Consider the following 20,164-nt stretch of genomic DNA (forward strand, 5'->3'; position numbering starts at 1 on the left):
GATGATTTGTCGGACAAAGAAATGTTCGAAGAAAGCGCTACTGAAGAAGAAAGTAATTGAAGTGAAGTGCGGGATGCGATTTGAATGAATGTCTTCTATGAGCTTGTGTTACTCGTATTATACGCGGGTGAAACTTTTTTTTCCCATTTCGCGTCTCTAAAACTTAGCCTCGTATTATATTCGGGTTCGTATTATACGCGGGTTTTTACGGTATTTCGAATGGGTGCCCCAGAGAGACCACAAATGTATAGGTATGACCAGCGCGGCAAGAAATCGTCGAAATAGCTCTACTCAAAACCTAAGCTTTAGAGTTGGCCGTGTTCCTTTGATGAGCACACGACGGCAGGCGTGACGACGAGCAAATGGCCCTGTCTCTGAGAACAGTCCGACTGTGCTTATACTTTCACTCATTGCCGCACTGTTCTCGCCTAGAAATTGGGCAACCAATGCCCAGTATTTCATCATTAAATTTACTGTGATGCAAGCAGCTCCTGAAAGTTTTTTTTGGTCCCTTGAAGTTAGAATTATAATCAGCTTTTACTAATGATTACAGAAGGCTTTGAAAACCACTGACCAAATGGTGCGGACAAAATTTCTTCACCGGGTTAGAATCTTCCCTTGTGAATCGCCGATCATAAACTCTGAAAAAAAGATTGGTTCTTCAGCAAAACGGCAACCTTTCAAAGCATATTTTGACAAAAAGTGCTGAAAGGCCAGCAAAAATATGCACTCTGGCCATGGCTATGGAGTGGCTTAGTGCCTTGTCACGAAAACCTCCCTTACCTGACATAGTGATCTCTACCTCCAACGGCAAACTCATTTGAGTTGGTAGGGTTAATAAATATTGTGTAAAGGGGAACTTTCTTTTCGTTCTCCTTCACCAAGACTAGTCTGAAAAAGAAAAGAAAGTGTGAAGGAATAAGTCAGTTCATGGGTTCAGGCGACAAAAAATTAAGTGGTGTTACTAGCACCATGAAAGAAGATCAAGCTTCCATGTAGGCTAGTTGGTTCATGACTGATAATAAAATGCTGCACGAAGGAACAAAATGCACGAAAGAACCTAGTGCCATATCCTCCGTTAGAGTGTTTACCGTATTTATTCGAATCTAGGCCGATAGTTTTTTCAAAAAAACGAGATGTAGAACTCTTATGTCGGCTTAGATTCGAGGATTTCGTTTCGAGGTTTCGTATTCGTAAAATATGAATAAATGTAGCACACAGGTGGCGCCCCCACAAAACGCCAACGAAAGACAGCACTGTAGCCGTTGCTATCCGTAGCCGTTGCTATCCGTAGCCGTTGCTATCCGTAGCCGTTGCTATCCGTAGCCGATACTGATCAAAGCACACATGAGCACTGGCTGCCATTTTGGCCTTGTTCTGTTCTCGTGCGGTGGCGTGAGCACATTCGCAGCAGTGAAGTTTTCGTGCGAGGTTTTTATCACCAACACCATGGCACCAAACAGGCGGTGCCATTATAGTGCCGCCTTCAAGCGGAAAGTTATACTCGCTGCAGAGCAGTCGTCAAATCTTCAAGCCGGGCGGGACTTCGGCGGCTGATCCCGGGCTGGCGTTGCATATGTCTCCTCGCCCAAACGCCAGCCCGGGATCAGCCTGAGCGGGTTCCTGGCAATAAATGTCGTTTGCGTGCTGTACCTCTTGTTCGCAGTTGTTTTTTCGGCCGGCCTACAATCGAGGTAAGTTTTTTTTTTTTCTGTGGCCTTCAACTTTCGGGTCTCGGCTTAGAATCGTGGCCGGCCTAGATTCGAGTAAATACGGTATTTTGTCCTGTCCTTATGCACAGCAGTTGCTTAAACCTTTTAAGGACAGCAGGAGATATGCGGCCCCACTTACTTCAAGCGCTGACAAATGGACAACGGTGCACCTATGTCCCGTATTTTTGCATGCTGAATACTGCTGAACTATTAAAGAAACCACTTGGCATGTATTAACCTTTCGACAATAGGCCTAAGGAGGCGTTCTGTGTTTCTAGAAGTGGGGGTGTACAGCTCAACACAACCCAGTTTGGTGAGGAAAATAAATTTTGAAAAACTGTTGAGCTTTTAAGCCTTCTCTTGTCAACGCCTCATAATACTTACTGACGCAATTTCAATAAGTCGAAAAGTTTGTGACATGGATATATACCACATCTGAGGCACTTTTATGAAGTCAATGGTATAAATGCCCCCTTTTTTCTATACAACTAGTGGTCAAAACAGCTTGAAAGTGATGTCATTCAATTTCCAAAGCTATTCTGAGCACAGCTTTACTATTCATATGCACGTAAGACTTGCGTACAGCTTGTGCCTTAAAAAGGGTTAACAGCAGCGACAAAAAAAATCTTACAGGTCACTCTTTTCTTCAGATGTATAATGTGCAGACCACTGAAAGCAGCATGCTTTAAAATTTCCCAAATTAGCCAAAGCATCATTTCTGTTCTGGTCTTGTTTCTATTCCCAGGAGCCAGCTGTTTGTGACATTACTCAGAGGCTATACGGCTCAGCTGATCTTAGCTAACGAAAAGATAATGACAAAAGGTATTGAACTGAACACTGAACTAAGCGTGTTATCACACAAGCAAGCTACATCGCACCACACTGCACCTAAAAGAAAGTCATTATAAAGATAATGACAAAAGGTATTGAACTGACCACTGAACTCAGCGTGTTATCACACAAGCAAGCTACATCGCACCACACTGCACCCCTAAAAGAAAGTCATTATAAAGATAATGACAAAAGGTATTGAACTGACCACTGAACTTGGCCTGTTATCACACAAGCAAGCTACATCGCACCACACTGCGCCTAAAAGAAAGTCATTATGGATGTGTTCATTTTGACGACTCCGAATGTCAGGACTGGCCCAGTTTTGCACAGCCCACACATAAAATACCTTTAAGTTACACTCTGAGCACCAAGTCCTCGCAAGCACAAGGAATAGATGCACCCACTCCAGCAAATTTTCACACACCACCTTCTCTTATAGAGAGATGTAGCATGCATTCTTCAAGGCGCACAACTAGAAGGCAAACACCGAGAAGGCACACCGAACCAAGCTCCTTACTTGTCAGGGCTGCTCTTTCGCAGATCAATGCCAAAAACGTAAGCATCCTCGCCACAGCTGAGCACTGTGTGCGGCGAGTCATTTTCAATGGCAAGCTGCAACACAAGAGAGAGAAAAAAAAGACAGTGAACTTCTATGACATTTTACAAGGACAGAAAAAGACAATGCATTGGACAGCATTGCTGCCAGTTCTCCGCACCTTAGCTACAACAAGAACTCCACCAGTGGGCGTTTCAAAAACAAAAATTCCACTAAATGACCAGGAGATGCACACATTCACCTGAAATACTGTAGTCTGGAGCTTCGTACAAAAGTCTCTGGTAGTTTACATTGTTCCTCAGCAGGGAGAGAAGGTCGACTTAAGCTGATAATTACTGCTCCAGTTGGCTTAAGTGTTTGTTTAATGTGTTGATGTTTCCACCACATAATTTTGATCCACTCCACTACATTAGCAAAACTCAAACAATGCCTCTAAGCTTTTCATGCTTAACAGTACAGTCAAACCCACTTATAACAATACCGGTTATAACAATATATCGGATATAACAATGGTCAGTTGCGGCACCGTCAGCTTTTGCATGTGTTCTATGGTATTTTCAGCACAACCCTGTTATAACAATTATTGGTTATAACAATGGTATTTCCATGGCACTTCAGTATTGTTATAAGTGGATTTGACTGCAATAGTATATTTGCAACTTAATGGCGTACTGGCAACTAAGGCCATAATGCAGCAATTCATGCCGCACTAAGCCCATGGCAAAATGGAGTGCTCTTAAGCAGTGCAACTTGACAATATACCGCAGTCAATGGGCCCTAAATCTCGCTTAACTACTTTTCTGCATGTGCACTGAAATCTCGGGCCATATTCTGTTTTGAATTTTGCCCCATTAACATGCAGCTACTTCAGCCAGGAATAAAACCTGCTGCCTGGTTCTGCACTAGAACACCTAACTGCTGATTCAACAAACATGACTAAAGCTCTGAATTTTCTGCGTTGGAAAATTTTAAATTGTGTGAAGTGAGAACAAAGAATTCGCAATATATTCCACAGGAGGCCTCCGCATGTTAATGTATTCAGCCTTTGGTGCAGAAGCGCTGCACGCTATGTGAGTGAGCTTGCTGTGGATGCTGCAGACAATGTAATTTTCGCATTTTTCGCGAATCACATAGACCTCGCGAAAAAATTTGGGCAAAGGGAGCGCTAAACAGCCTATCACCTTTGTTTCAACAAGTTTGGTACTTGTGAAATATTGTGAAATAATGACTTTACCTTCATCTGAATTTGTGAAATCTGAGCTTGTGAAAAATAAGTTGTTTACAGTTTATAGAGTTTTTGTGGGTGTCTCCAACATGAACAGCCTCGAATTCACTAAGATTTCTATTCTGTTGTTCACAGTCTCTCAAAGAACAGAGAAAAAAAAAAAGCGCTATATTCATAGTTTAGTTCCAAATACAGTAGTAATGAGAGGCATTTCCTTAGTAGATGATTCAAGGAAACAAAAACTCGCATTAATATTAGTGCAAAAAAATTATATTGGGTGCTTAATTAGGCATGTTTGCCTCTTTAGGCACTGCAAGCTTTTTCTGTGAACAATATTTAGAACATCGCATGAATATTGATCCATGTGACAGAAGAGGAGATATCACACAATGATCACAGAATGAGCTAAAACTTGTGACAACTGAATGTTTTACTCCACAGCAAGTGCAACGCGATATTCCCGATGGTATTTCTTTCTCAATGCATCTGATAAAAACCTCATAATAAACTCCTCATACGCCTCGTTTATCTCATTTCTGGTTTTCTAACAGTGCCCACAAGAACCGACACAACCATATTTTTTGAGACACTTTCATTAGGGAAATTTGTCAGACATCAACCGTGCATGTGCAAATATCAAAATTTAGGTTGCAAATTGAATTCAGGCTGATGTGCACATCCCACACAGAGAAATAAACTAGAGTTTTAGAAAGGAAAAGACACGTTGCTCTGCACTTGTCTTCACCTGTGTGCGCACTATACATACCACACACCACAGCAATTATTCCCCCAAAAAATGTATCAGGAGCCTTGAAATAAAAATACTGTAGCATTTTTATTATGCAGCAAACACTTCATGTAAATTAAGGCTGTGAATCTGGTAGATGAGCGACAGGACATGCTCTTTAGAGGCATGCCCTGTTTGGTGAACAAAACATCTTTTGATGCCTCCCAGAAATCATGCTAACTCTTTCCTTACCACGGGAAAACGACCATTTTTTCATATGTCTCAGACAAAATTTTTTTTTAGAAAAAGTGTGATAGATAAAATTATATAAAATGCATAACAATAATTGAGATAGAATGCGCTTTATAATGAAATTTATTTGAACACATATTCTGCTTGAAATGCTGTGAAAAAAAATCAGTAAACACAACAAAAAATAAAAAAGAACAAAAGTTTTGTGTTTATATGACAATAACTTTCCAAACACTTGTACTAATAAAATTCTAGAAATTACAAAACAATTCAAATTCTTTCTAAAACATGGCATTAAAGTTTGAAAATTATAACTTGAATAGTTGTCGAGCTAGAATTTTTTTTCTTTATGCCTCTTGAAAAGGCTTGTTTGAGAGTGCCCTTTATATGATTTTTACAGTCCAACAAAAAAAATATTGGAAGTGTAATGTTATGCGCCAAACGAAAGCTTGGTAAGCGTGGTTTAAAAAAATACAAATCAAAACTTATTTAACTTACATCAAAAATTGAAAAAAAAATATAAAACACAACAAAGTATAGGTGCGATATTGCGATATATAGCATGCAATAAGTATAGCTGCGATGTGGCTGCAGAATCGAAATCCGACGTTACAACATCTTAGTCCGAGTCACTGCTGCTCGGAGGATCTTGAAAATCAGCTGCAGAGGCTGAAGAATCACGTGCAGCGGGACTCTTCCGAGCGCGCGAAGCGCCCGACCTCGACGCGACGCCATCCTCACCGCGTATTATGTCGCAATAATCCTATGCTCCTAGGGCACTTCAAAAATGCCCGACCGGCGGGGAAATTACGAACTAGGCCGAAAATGGAACTAACCATCTGAACAACAAACCAGATGCGCCCGCACAAGCGGACAGGAAAAAGAAAGCGAAACTATCAGGCCAACGTTCCGGGATCAGTTTGCGCAGTTACGGCGTCTGAACCAAAATCCGACAATGCAACATCGTCACCAGAGACTCTGCTACTCGTAGTATAGATAATAATTGCAGTCAACGCAGTAGAATTGCGCGCAGCAAGGTTTATCCGAGCGCGCGCGGTCCGCGCGCCCGACACCATGCTCGGAGAGTCCGCGCCGTACCCTCCGCTTCAAGGGCGTTTCAAAAATTCGCGCGTCGTGGGAAAATTGCACTCTACGCAGAAACCGAAACTGTAGTCTCTGAAGAACAACTTAGATGGCGCCACATCACCGTAACGGCTATAATGAGGAGCTTCGGTTTGCACAAACAGACCGGAACGACGAATCTGAACGCACAGGCGAGCGTTCTGGGCTCTCGTTGCCCAGTTTGAGCTTCGAAAGAATACTTGACGATACAGCATCGTCGTCAGGGTCCGTGCTAATCGATACATCAAAAATAAGTGGTGCAAACGCAGCGGAATTGAGTGGAACGGGGTTTTTTCGAGCAAGCGCCATTTCCGATGATGACGGCGCCCGACGCCGCACACCCAACTTCAAGCGCGTCTCAAAAATTGCCGCTTTTTGGCAAAAATATAAACTAAACAGGAAGTTGAAGTTCAATGTGTGAACAACAAACCGAATGACTCAGCAAGTCCGTAGCGGCCGCGGTCGCGCTGCCGCAGCGCTTCGAGTTTTTCGATCACCGGTGATCGAAGCACAGTGGCGTGGTAACGAAAGAGCTAAGCTACCCACAGCAAGGTGTTTGATGCTTACATCTACTCTCAATAATGAAACAGGCCAGCATTTGGCAATGGCCTCAACAACCATGGCCGCTACCTATGCAAGTTGAATAGCACACCACAAGGAAAGCAACAGTAATAGAAGAGTGCATATCTCTTTCGCTGAACGTCATCTATGTCTTTTCTGACACTTCAGCATGAATCTACCAAATGCTCCAATTCTCGACTTGGGTGAAGCAAGACATTTAAGAAAAGATGCAGAGCCACACAGGATCCTGAAACAAGCGAGGCAAAAATTGCGAGGACAGTTTGGCAACTAAAGTGTTGAGAGGCGAAAGCTGAGGACATTATGCCGTGATGACTTCCGGTGGATGTGACGTCACATCGTTCCCGTGGCTATGTCGACGTCCATGTTATTTTGACGCACTTTCAACATCTTTGCCTATAATTAATTAACTAATCAATCTACAGTCATCAAAGGTGGCTTCTGGGTTCATTTTTTCCTCCTCTATCTGAAGCAACCATTGGTTTTCTTCTATCTTTTTTTAGTTCCCGAGTTAAACGCATGTGACACGCTTTCTCAACGGACAACAGCATGAGCCATTAATGGCTTTCGCCTTAATATTCCTGACACGTTCCTGGCAGCATGTTCTCACCTTGTGAGCAGTGGCACGGTGCTGAGCCAGCCTCCTGGTTGTCTTGCAGACCCCCGTGGAGGAGAGCTCCGCCAGCCGAACCAGGCCATCACGAGCACAGCTCACAATATAGCAGTCACCGGTCATGGGCACAAACTTGGCCTGGTGGGGGGCAGAACACACACAACTGAGACACCGAACACCACGGCAATCTGCAGCCGTCCTTCAGTGCTTTGAAAGCAAACGTCTGGCTTCTTGGTACATTCGCTAAGCGAACCATTGTTTGCCACTATAATCCTTTCTTATCTTCTCTTTTCTTGCAAATTGTAAACCAAACTTGTTCCCTTTTAGCTCATTCTCCTAGTCATTAAAATTTTTAAACTGCGGCCTAGCAAATAGCCCCTCTCTTTAAGCATTGGTTTTGGGCACAGCACAGCATGGCTAGGTATAATGTGGTAAGTGGTATGTCGTAATGCGGTGTTTTATGCTTAAAGCAATTAATCTTTTCCTGAATTTTTATACTGAATAGATGCTGGATTTAAAATTGAAAGGCATTTTTTCTCCATATTAATATCCAGTTCATATTTGAAAATTTCAATATTCGCACACCTTTAACCAAAAGCCAACGCGAAGACATGCTGACGCTTAAAGCTAAGAGGCCAGTGCATTGGAAAGCACAGAAACCTGGGCAGTACTTTCTTCACTCGACACTCCATGCGGTGTCACACGAATGACGGCGAGCCTTAGGGCTTGCTGCGTTGGTCAGTAGCAATGAAGTCTGCCAATCACGAGTTACCTACATCGAGGAAGATGCACGAATGTGCTGTGCGGATGCTAAAATTGCCCTAATCTGGTGACCAGAGGTAGCTCTGACCACGGCAAGTGCGCTGTAAAGTGCCAGTAATGGCTGCATATCATTTCCCTCTGTCTTTTCCAGTTTTACTTCATTTTCACACAATCCAGAGGCTAGCTTAATCTGAATATTTCTAGAAGTCCAACAGACAGCTATTCCATTTTTTGAGGACGTTTTCGCAATAATGGCCGCACGTGAGGTAGCATTCAGCTCTGAGAAGCCTCTCTGGCCTATCTGAAAGGCATGCCATTATCACTGCTCATTACCTTCATTTTGGTGTACTCTGGCATAATAATGGTAATTTTTATCACGATGGTACATGCAACCTCGTCTGGCCCAGAACAGTGCACGAGTGCAAGCAAAGCCCTTTTGTGCTCCCGTCGAAGACCCAGTCACTATTTTTGTGAATCAACCAATCAATTAATAAATGGGGTTCCCAATCCATTGCTTAAGGGGGGACATGGGTCTTGGAGCATTTTTTTATTTACAGAACAAATGCCATGAAACTCCACAGACTTATTCAGTTTTTTCTGCTGATTTCAAATATGCAGTTTGTTTATTTCTAGGCCAATTAGTTCTTGAGATATTAATATATATCATGCCATTGTCTGCTCAAAAAATAGAAAAAAAATGGGCCACCAGAAATTTAATTTTAATATGTGGGTAGATACTACAATGCGCAAGGAATGCAACGCTGGAAGCAGTTTTCAGTTTTTTGTCCGTGTGGACAAATGGGCGTAATAGTTAGTTTTCAAGTGAGTTAACCAGACATACAGTGTCAGAAAACACATGACACACATGAAACTAACTATTTAGCCCATTTGTACACACGGACAAAAAACTGAAAACTGCTTCCAGCGTTGCATTCCTCACACATTGTAGTATCTACCCACATATTGAAATTAAATTTCTGGTGGCCCATTTTTTTTCTATTGTTCGAGCAGACAATGGCATGATATACCGTATTTACCCAATTCCAACGCGCCCCCGATTCCAACGCGCACCCAATTTACGGCACCAAAAAAAAAAAAAAAATTCAAGCCCCGATTCTAACGCGCGCCCGATATTGGTAATGAAAAAAAAAAAAAAAACTACAAGCCCCGCTTCTAACGTGCATATGACTTCCACGAATGAAAATAATTTGCAACCGTTTTTATATTTTAAGGGGAGATGCGGGTGAAAAAACCGCGATTTTTTTCGATAAAGTCGATTTTGTATTTTCTTGCGTTTTGTATTCCCCCAAGCCTCTTCTTTTATGTGTAAAAAAATCAAAGCCGATAATCAATGGGAAGTTAGTAAGAAATACTATTAAAGCACTCGCGGTGGCTCGCGAAAGTGCGAATTTGACCGAATTTCGGGAACGCGGCATTTCGCTCCACGGCGTCGCCCGCTCTTGAATATTCGCGGGGAAGTAGGCCTACCCATCGTCTACGATAGGGTGTCTAGAAGGGGAGGTGTGAAAACCGGTCGGGAAAAGCTGGCCCCTTCCGCGTGACTGCCGCGCGGCGGCGCTGTTGTCAGCGGCGCCGTCAGCGCGCGCAGCGCGTCTGCTTGCGCGAGCATTGAGAAGGCTGTAGCGGAAACGCGCTTTATTGAATTTTCGATGTTTTGGCAAGCGCCAGAGTTCTTCAGACATTATAAAACTGAAGCTACGCTGCTGTTGACATAAAAACGCGGAGAAACACAGCAGTATCTTTGGGCATCTGTGCGAACTTTGCGCGAGTTTTCTGCGGGCCGAAGGCATGTATTTTATGAATCTCTGCTAAAGTCAGTGAATTTTTGTGGTGCGTATCTAGGGCGGAATGTGTTCTGCACAACTCTAAAAGCAATTTTTTTTTGCTCCTGAATGAACGCTGTAGTTTGTAGGGTCTGCTCGCGGGCAAGTCAAATCCCGCGCCGCTCGCCGCGGGTAGTCTGGAACCCTTCTTCCCGAGTGGTGGGGCGGGGGGAGAGAGGCGAGGAGAAAGCCTTTATAAGGCGAGACCGGAGAGGCTCGCGGCCTCTTGCTCTTGGACCAGCCCTGCCGAAAGGACCACCTGACCCAGCTGCCACGACGACGACCGGCCCCCCTGATGTGAGAATAAACCCTTTGTACAAAGTCCTGCCTCGAGTGACTGCCTGTGCGCCCCCGCGCAGAGGAATAGCCCACAAGTTAACGCCAGGATTACCGGATTTTTTCGGACGTTACCTTTCGCGACGGTGTTATCATGTTCGAAAACGGTTGATTCCGTTTCTAGTATCCAAAGCAGCACTAACCCATCACAAACACGGTGTTGAGAGGTTTCAGAGCCATTTCAACTACTTTTTGCTCGAAAATTCGCTGCCTGTGTTCTGGGGGGGGTCATGCAGCCTATGCAAACGAAATTAAGCGCATTACCCGTACAGCTACAATATCGGGTGTTGCAACCACGATTCGTGCATTTTGAATATGATACAATAACACAGTAAACACATCCAGTATGTTCTTGGACAAGCAAGCTTTATTGGCAGCCAGCAGATCAGTTTTGCTGCTTGGCTCACATCAGACAAGGCTTTGTTCTTTTCCTTTTTTTCATTAATTTCTTGGTCGAGGTCCTTCAAAAGAAAGTAAATCTGGCGAGGTAGAAAAACCTGACTACGTGTTTTGTGAGCTCGGAACAGTACTCCACACAATCAATTTGTGGCACGTTTGTGCTCACCTTGTAAAATATGCTGAACGCAAAAATTAGAATGCAGATGGGTTCTGAAGAATTGGTGGGTTAGCCTGCTTTCAAGAGTATGAATCAAATCGCATAGTGAGGTCGATGGGTACAGAAGCCCACCCAACTCCCACTCCTTACAGACATCAGCTCAATTCTCTTGCAGCGACTTGTCTGCTCTTGGCATGGCGCGCACCCACTTCGAGAACTTATCCGGGCAAGACGGCGTACAGAAAAGAGAGACTTTTTCCGGACATGATCGCGCCCAGGAACAAAACACCACCTCTGACTTTTTTTCTTTGACATCGGAGGCATTTCTGCCAGCACGCAGCAAGGGTATTCATCAAACAGCACACGCAGGAGTTCGCACCGAAACACACTATGACGACGGGTCAAACCACGCGCTGACAACCTTCACCCTGCCGCCTCCTCCGGAATGCTCACGGCGCCCCCGACCGCAGCGCTCGGTGTGGCCCTGGCGGCAGTAACGCGCAGGGAACCACCCCCTCTCTGGGCAGCGCGCTGCGTTCTTCACACCTCCCCTTCTAGACACCCTATCTACGAGAAGCCACTTCGGCAGCGGCGCATTCTTGATAAAAATACGAAAAAAAAAAGATCGTTTCCCGCCCGAGTCGAGCGTCGCGACTGGCCCTTCAAATCACGTGGTACGATCGGAGCCGTTCCATTGGCTACGAGCATTCCACCGCACGGTCGGGCGCAGACGCTCTTTCTTCGTTCTGCCGCCACCGAGACGTGAACCAACGCTTCTGCCCGGGTTTTTCTCCTATCTCCGCTATGGATGTGACTGAGAAACGAGATTTTCGCTCCCGCAATTTCCTGACAAAGCATCAGTATAAAGGAAGACGCCCCAAGCGCAAGCGGAGAGCTCCGGTTACGGGAGGTTCGTCTGCTGCTGGGCGTAACTGCGGCAACGGCGATGCTTCTTGCGGAGCATCCATGACTTCGTCAGTGCGTCTGAGCGAAAGATAAAGATCTTCGACTGTAAAAACGGGCGCGGGAGCGCTGTTATCTGTGAGATCGGCATGATGCACGACCTCGTCAGCGGCGCGGCGTGCCCCGCCTGCGGACGATGTAATCTCTGTCAGAGAGTCGGCCGCAAAACAGAAAGGAGTCTCATCGTTTTTGGAACTTTACCGCCGAAATGACGCGTTTCCGACAACCGTTGTTTCATCAACATATTCTTCGATCCGCGTATCTTGATCGTGCAACGGCAGTGATGAGGCGTCCGCCCGCGGCAGTGCACGGGATACCGTCGTCGTGAACGCGGTCCGTGGTCGCTGAGCACGCGACCAATGACAAGCGCCACACCGGTTGAAAACGGCTCCTGCGACGCAGAAAACGACGAGCAAACGTGCTCCCATGTTTCCAGCAGTTAGTGAGCTCCCACATCGTATAATGGCGATGACGATGGGCAGCTATGGGGCAGTTTCGGTTTGCACTCGAATCTAACGCGCATGCGATTTTGAGACGTATTTTCCCTGAAAAAAGGTGCGCGTTGGAATTGGGTAAATACGGTATATTCATATCTCAGGAACTAATTGGCCTAGAAATAAACAAATTCGATATTTCAAATCAGCAGAAAAAAACTGAATAAGTCTGTGCAGTTTCATTGCATTTGGTCGGTAAATAAAGAAAAATGCTCTAAGACCCATGTCCCCCCTTAACTGCATTTTCTGATAGAGAAGTTTGCCTCCCGTTCGCTTCAATTTAGTTACATCTGTTTCCCGAGACCTGTTGAATGCAGCTATCAAGCATGCAAAGAAACAGTCAGTTACTGTCCAGAAAAGCCACTCGTTGAAAATGGTTTGGTTTGGTTATTGGGGTTTAACGTCCCAATGCAACCCAGGCTACGACGGATGCCATAGTGAAGGGCTCCGGAAATTTCGACCACCCGGGGTTCCTTAATGTGCACTGACATCGCGCAGTACACGGGCCTCTAGGATTTCGCCTCCGTCGAAATTTGGCCGCCGCAGCCGGGATCGAACCCGCATCTTTCGGGTCAGCAGCCGAGCGCCAAAACCACTGAGCCACCGCGGCGGGGCTCACTCGTTGAAAATGAGCTGGGGTCAATATCCAAGACATAGGAAAATTCCTTCCGGTATCTGCCTTGGAAAGAAGTGCTCCCAACCAGGAATGAATGAAAAGATAAAGAGGAAGATAAGACAGCTGCCTGGACACACAACAACAGCTAATCAGTTTGAGAGCAGCAAACAGCTTTTAGCACGAGTTGCTTAGAACGAAAAACACATTAAGTATGAGCGAAAATAAAAGCTTCATAGGTTTTTTGTTCATGAAGCAAATTTTTTCGTAGCACTGACCATTGAAGTTTCCTTCACTAACTTTAGTCATACAATTTTCGTTTGCTCTTTTTGTTCCGTAAAAGTAAGAAAACTGTTGGGATGCTCTCGTCACGGGCATGCATGCACCTTTCAACAAAGAGTTGTAATAGAGTTACTCTGCTACTGCCGCAGCAAGTTGCAGCTTTCAGCAAAACTGCAGTAGCTCTACTTTATTACAACTCCTCTTTTTTCAACCCTGAGAGACAAATGACGGGTGCTGGTCATGCCGGAGAATAGCAAGGTATTATTGTAAGACAGACTGGAACAACGTAGACAGTGGCACAGGATGAAATACTAGTTCTAGGCCCACCGACAACTAAAATCATCATCTTTCCCACTGTGATCTTCAGCGGCTTGCCCCAAGTGCAACAATATAATTAAGAACAACAACCCAACTAATACAAGCTGCATAACTGCAAAAGGTATAACTGCTCAGTACTACCCCAACTATATTGGCATTTATGAAATGCCAGCTAAATAAGGCCTGCATGTAACAAACGTCTTAGAAAATTATAATTTTGTCACCATGAATATCTTGAACATACCATTATTTTTTTCCCCTTGAATAGCGTGAATAATTGTCTTGACAAAAGTATGTACAATTATGTCTATGGGCACAAAATTTAAGGATCCAGGATATAGTTTGGAAGACTTGTCATCCCTTGACGGGCACTTGAATGGTGCATTACATAGATTTAAAGGAACTATGAAACGGTTTATCAAAATTGCCAGTAAATGAGTTTAATGTACAGAACGATAGCTTTTGAGCATTTTGAATAAGTATAAGTCCCCGGAAATGGAGTCAGCGAATTGTTATTTTTAAAAAAATCCAATTAAAAAAATTTGTGCGCCTATTGATTCCTGCGTAGTGATGGTTTTTGGAACTATTTTCTACAGTGTGCCCACTATGAGTACTGGTGAAGGCATGGTGAGAGAAAGGCCACTAGGCACTGTCATTCACTGCAGCCACAACAGCCATGACATCATGGGAGCACTCCTGCTAACCGTGAAAGCCTGCTCGTGTCGCTGCATGAACCCCTCAGATGTGCACAAGGCTGGTGCATTCATGCACACGGTTCCAATTCACTGCTGCTGCGACTTTCTGTCAGTAGTCCCAGAGTCATTTGCTGAATCTTTTGCATTGGCCCGAAATGAATATGCCTTAATGTGTCGTCAGCTGCAAAGCCAGTGACTGGCGAGGCGTCAAACTCAAGCATGAGCGAGCAGGCATGAGCGAGCGAGCATTGGACTGCTGGCATTGGACACCAGGTAGAAAAAGGCAGATTGGGCGTCAACGTGTGACACATTCATAGATTGGGCGCAGTCCCAATCTGCTTTTTTTTTTCATGTCACATTGGATTGTATGAACTGATGGAGCATCATTATTTTTAATTGCCAGAATCTTCGACATATATGAAGCTAGCTCAAAAATTCTTGCAGTGGGGTGACGAGTGATGGAATATCTGCTGCTAGTCGGCTTTTCTTAACCTCAATAAATATCGTTTCACTAGTATACAGTCAAGCCCACTTATAACAATACTGGTTATAACAATATATCGGATATAACAATGGTCAGTCATGGCACCATCAGCTTTGCCATGTGTTCCATGGTAAAATAAACTGCTTATAGCAATGCTGTCAAGGCACATTATTGGTTATAACAATTAAATCTGGTAATTGAGTGTCAACCATATTAGAAAAAAAGAAGGAAATGCTACAACCACACCAGCAAAACCATGCTTACAACACAAAAGCGCGCACGTGTGGGGCCGACCAATGGACTAAGCTGGCGCAGCAACGCCACGAAAGCAAAAGAGGCAGGCGTCATTGCGTCAGGAGAGCTGCTGCATTGGCTACGCACGCCATGCGTACCCCCAATCAGTCGTTGCAGTGCACGTGCATGCAGCCAGCGCGGTTTTTCTCTCGTCACCTGTCACCGCACCCTTAGTTCTGCATGCTTCTTGAATTTCCCATAAGAATAGCTTCCAAAAAGCCGGCTTGATTCCTGTGACGTGGAGGTGCGCAAAGCTCCCGCTGGTGCAGTGATGGCGGTGCTTTGGACATCCGCACCCTTAGTTCTGCATGCTTCTTGAATTTCCCATAAGAATAGCTTCCAAAAAGCCGGCTTGATTCCTGTGACGTGGAGGTGCGCAAAGCTCCCGCTGGTGCAGTGATGGCGGTGCTTTGGACATCGGTGAACGGTGAACATTGTTCCGGTTCCCTGAAGTTCGAATTAACGAGCTTTTACAGGCATTAGAAAAATCAAACCCCTCCGGGTATTTACTGTCAATAAATGCTCTGAAGTTTGTCATCTTTTCTTTTTTTTGGCACAACCCTGTTATAACAATTATTGGTTATAACAATGGTATTTCTACGGCACTTGAATATTGTTATAAGTGGGCTTGACTGTATTCAAAATTCTCACACTTCAGACACAAACTGGCAAATGCCTGAACTTCTACTAGAAGCACACAGTGCAAACCTGCAATGAAATCTCTAAGCACACTAGGTTTGTACAAGCTGGAGTATGCCCAGCCTATAAGTCCTATTGCTACTATGAAGAAAGAAACCTAGCCAATAAGAAACTAAGTGTACTATCACATTGCAACGCACAAATACTAGTTAGGCTCTTAGCCTTATACTGTTCAAAGACATTCATAATGATACAAGCACAATATAATTCTTGCTCAGAGAAAATAAGTTTTGCGGCTGGCGACAGCACCACAAATTTTTTAAAAAATTTGCAGTTTATCAGGCCCACAAACCTGGCAAGCATTAGTTTAAATTTATTAGAAATGAGCCGATTGCAGTTACTCCCATACAAAAATGAGAGGTTAACAAATTTGTGTATAGACACACAATTATGGGAGGCCATCATTTCAATACCTATAACCTGCAGCTGTGCAGGTGTTCTTTCCGTTAAAGTGGCACACTGGAAATAAACATGCTTTTCTAGACACATCACAACTAAGAATGGGCATCAAAAGGATTAATTATCATCATAGAGTTACTGAGCCATCCAGATAAAATTCTATCAGCACAGCCATTGCTCCTTCCGTGTACACTATGAAACTTACTGTCCGATGAATGGTTACTATCAACTATCATTTTTTATGCGAAGCATATTGCTAGAGCTACCACTCACGCCGTCGCCGTGGGACCCCCACGTGACACCGTGACGTCACACCACGTGACATCGGATGAGAGAGCCGGCCTCCACCTCGCGCCATCGAACTGTGTTTCAACCAGTGCGGACAGTGGTGTATCGACTCTGGTGCAAGAGTTAAACTGTGCTTCAATCAGTGTGGACGGTAGTGAGTGTAGTAGTATGTCGACTCGTTTGGAGCGTCGGAATGCCTATAGACGACAAAGGTGCGCCATGGAATCCTCCGAAGAACGAGAGCACCGGCTGGAAGAGCGTTGTTTCTAATACAACCACTTGAATGTCCTTGTGTCTCATACTATAAAGAGAAGTTTATTGACTTCCAAACGATCAGGACAAAAATCTCTGCCTCTCCCGTAACCAAGAGTACAGTAAGCATAAAATGTTTACGGGCCTAATGTCATCTCGGTGGACACCCGAACCGCACCGTACAGGAAGGGAGGAACGCCACCACTCGTTCAGCGCGATGCCTTGCCCTTTGAACGCAGCGCTTCTGCCCCGGGCCCCTGTGCGCCTGCGCGGCTTTGCTTCGATGCGCGAAGCCCCTAAGAGATCAAGTATGACAACGAAGTGTATCGTGGCATTTATCTTTACAGATCACAAGAGTGTATCCATTGGTTTGCAAAAAATAAACGATGATGAATGACATTCTGGTGTTGTCGTGGATTAATCTAGCTACAACATAACCAAGGTAAACCAAGCTAAGCCCTAATATGCTTCGCATTCCCCAGGCTTAGCCAAGCTGAGCCTCAGCAATTTTTTTTTCAAGAGCATAATATCTTACAAATTCGGGCAAAGTAACTAAATGAGAATATTTTGCGGGCACTAAATTTTACAAAGCAGAGGTGATAGGTCCCACAGAGCTCCATTTGATCAAATTATTAGCAAGACCAATTTTCCGCAAGGCCTACGCGATTCGCGAAACAAAAATTAGGTCTGTGCAAAAATTAAATCGTTTACAGTGGTTGTTTCAGACATCAATAGTGTACACAATGGGCAGCAGTGAAACCCGAAACGTATTCAAAATTCCTTCATTTGAAGAGAAACAATGGCCAACCACATGCGCAATGAAATGAAGGCTGTTTACAGTGATGGCAGTATGAGGCGGAAAAAGGACTTTCGTACTGGACACTATGTCCTCCATTGACGGGACCTAATCTGGGAGAAGCTCATTCATAGATGACCTTAACAGCTACGGCTATGGACAATACACGCACTCACATGCTTGAATGATTTATCATAGCAAGATCTGTACTCTGGACTACATTTTAAACACTAAGAGCAAGAGGCTACATGATATATTCATATTTGTGCCACACGACACACCTGTGTGGTTCAACTGAACTTTGAAAACAGCTTGTACTTTTGTTGTCAGTTGAACCTCATACACTCCACAAACAAGCTGTAAAACGAAATCCCGTTTCCTTTGAGTTTACCATGACCGAGCTCGTCTACCCACCTGAAACACGTTGCTGCGGTGCCCACTGTCGTACTTGAGCACAGGCTCACCCGTCGCCCAGTCCCAGATGACGACGCTGAGGTCGTCTGAGCCGCTGGCCAGCCGGGTTCCCGTTGAGTTGAAGTGCAGCGCATTGACGCAGCCGTCGTGCGCGTGCATCTTGTACATGAGCTCCAGCCGCTCCAGCATGCGTCGGCTGCCATAGCAGTCCAAGCGAAACTTATCCACATGGGACACCGGCGTCTGCTGGCCGTATTCACGCTGTGTGAGCGCCCGCCAGACCAGCCACTTGTACGAGGGTGCAGGAGTGTTGGGCGTCGGGTCATAGTTGCTCTCCAGGCTCTCTGTGTCCTGCATTGAGTATGCCACAGTCACACAAGCACTTTCCATTGTGATAAAATTCATGGTCAATTGGGTAGTGATCGAGCCTAATCCTGCATGACCTCAAGCTCGCCCCTGAAGGAGCAAGACAAAGCTTTTCGGTCCTAGTCAAGGGCTGCTACCTTTGTGCTCATGAAAATATAAAAAAGAAAACTAAAAATAAAACATACAGAAAGACATCCTGCAAAAATTATAAAATTCTAAAACAGCCTTTTACTTCTTCGACGCAGCTTGATTTCCAAAACCGTGTCAACACTCTCCACATCAAGCGCCCGTTTCGACAGCAGAGAACAAATGTAGCACCCACGTGCATGTGATGATAGAACCTACTGCAGTTATGCTGAATTTGTGGTAGTTTTTGATCACAAGTGCTCCCGTTTGGTTCTACTTGACTGCAAGCTCACTTGTCTACCACCATTTGCATGAGTACACATGCATGCAGCACCAACTCATACTTAGCAGGCCAAATCGACTGGAAGTTTAACTTTGATCGGAATTGGACAAAATCAGGATTCGAAATGCCTGTATGACTCCAGTATAACATAACAGCATAACATAACATAACAGGACCACAGTAGCCTTACACAGCTAGCGCTTTGCAGTTTCAGTGTAGCTGGACGCCACAATAACGAAGGCCATGCAGCACCAACCTAGTGATGCAATACTAATTAATACACTCAAGAGTTACCAGAAGGCCGTGACACCACTGATGCATTTACACACCCTTGGCACTGAAAAGATGATGCCACAATCTCAGGTTAACAATGGGCTACATATGCAGTGGTTCATAAGCCTTGCTTACATGTGAAAAGTTTTAACACCAATGGAGTGCATCAAGCACACCTTCTAGGCACTTTGGTGCTCCTGAGATCATATCTTTGCACTGTGGCTACCACTGCTTAAAAAGTACAGAGGAGGCCAATAATACGTAATGACTTGCCAGTGCTCACTATGTGTCATATATGTAAAAAATAATTATTTTTAATTTAAAAGAAAACAAAAAAAAAACAAAGGAAAGGACACATCCAATCACAAGTGTTAAAGGAGTTTTGTTAAGTGCAAGTCTCAGGCCATGCAGAGCCACATTTTCAAACTCAAAAGTTGTGTCCCTGCCCACATTTCTTGTAATTTTGCTTCTCAATTCCACGGATGCCGGAAGTTTGTATGACAGCATGCTCCACGTTGAAATGTGGTATGCAACAGGGAAATGGAAGAAAATGCCAAGCGAAATAATAAACAAGAAGGAAAAAATTCAGAGGGCACTCAAGACTGCTTACGTGCTCTGAAGGCGAAAGCATTAGTGTGTCATGTGAGCGTTCAACCTTGACACAGGTTGCACACTGAGAAATGAAACGAAGACACTTAATTCCGGAGGCTAATTCAGCAAATGCTAAATTCCCAAAGGTACGAGTGAAACATTTGGACAATCATTTCTAACACCTGTCTCGAGCTAGCCTCCAACCTGACCAAGAGACGTACGCTATTGCAATGAGAAATCTTAATGGTGTACAACGAACTGAACCGCTCTGAGTACAACAAACAGCTGCCTCATAATTTTTAATACCAAAACTGGTTTTTGAGGAAAGGAAATGGTATAGTAACTGCCTCAAATCTCAGTGGACACCTTAAAGGGACTATGCAATAAATTAATTGAGATTACGTAAAGATAGGCAA

At 44.4% G+C, this 20,164-nt stretch overlaps 1 protein-coding gene across 4 annotated transcripts in view; it reads right to left on the reverse strand.

Annotated features, from left to right (window-relative positions):
• The window catches only part of LOC149339398 (DDB1- and CUL4-associated factor 8), a 43,978-nt gene that overhangs the window by 15,159 nt on the left and 8,655 nt on the right, over positions 1–20,164 (reverse strand). For all 4 annotated transcript variants that reach the window (XM_089548172.1, XM_089548171.1, XM_089548173.1 and 1 more), the window contains exons 4-8: positions 18,110–18,460; positions 7,618–7,758; positions 3,064–3,158; positions 784–891; positions 575–641 (exon numbers count right to left, since the gene is read on the reverse strand). In XM_089548172.1, the coding sequence (XP_089404298.1) occupies positions 575–641; positions 784–891; positions 3,064–3,158; positions 7,618–7,758; positions 18,110–18,460 (762 nt within the window). The remainder of the gene's footprint in view (positions 1–574; positions 642–783; positions 892–3,063; positions 3,159–7,617; positions 7,759–18,109; positions 18,461–20,164) is intronic.

This window comes from Amblyomma mixtum, chromosome 6 (genome assembly GCF_055824585.1).
Source record: "Amblyomma mixtum isolate Tamu chromosome 6, ASM5582458v1, whole genome shotgun sequence".
Taxonomy (NCBI): domain Eukaryota; kingdom Metazoa; phylum Arthropoda; class Arachnida; order Ixodida; family Ixodidae; genus Amblyomma; species Amblyomma mixtum.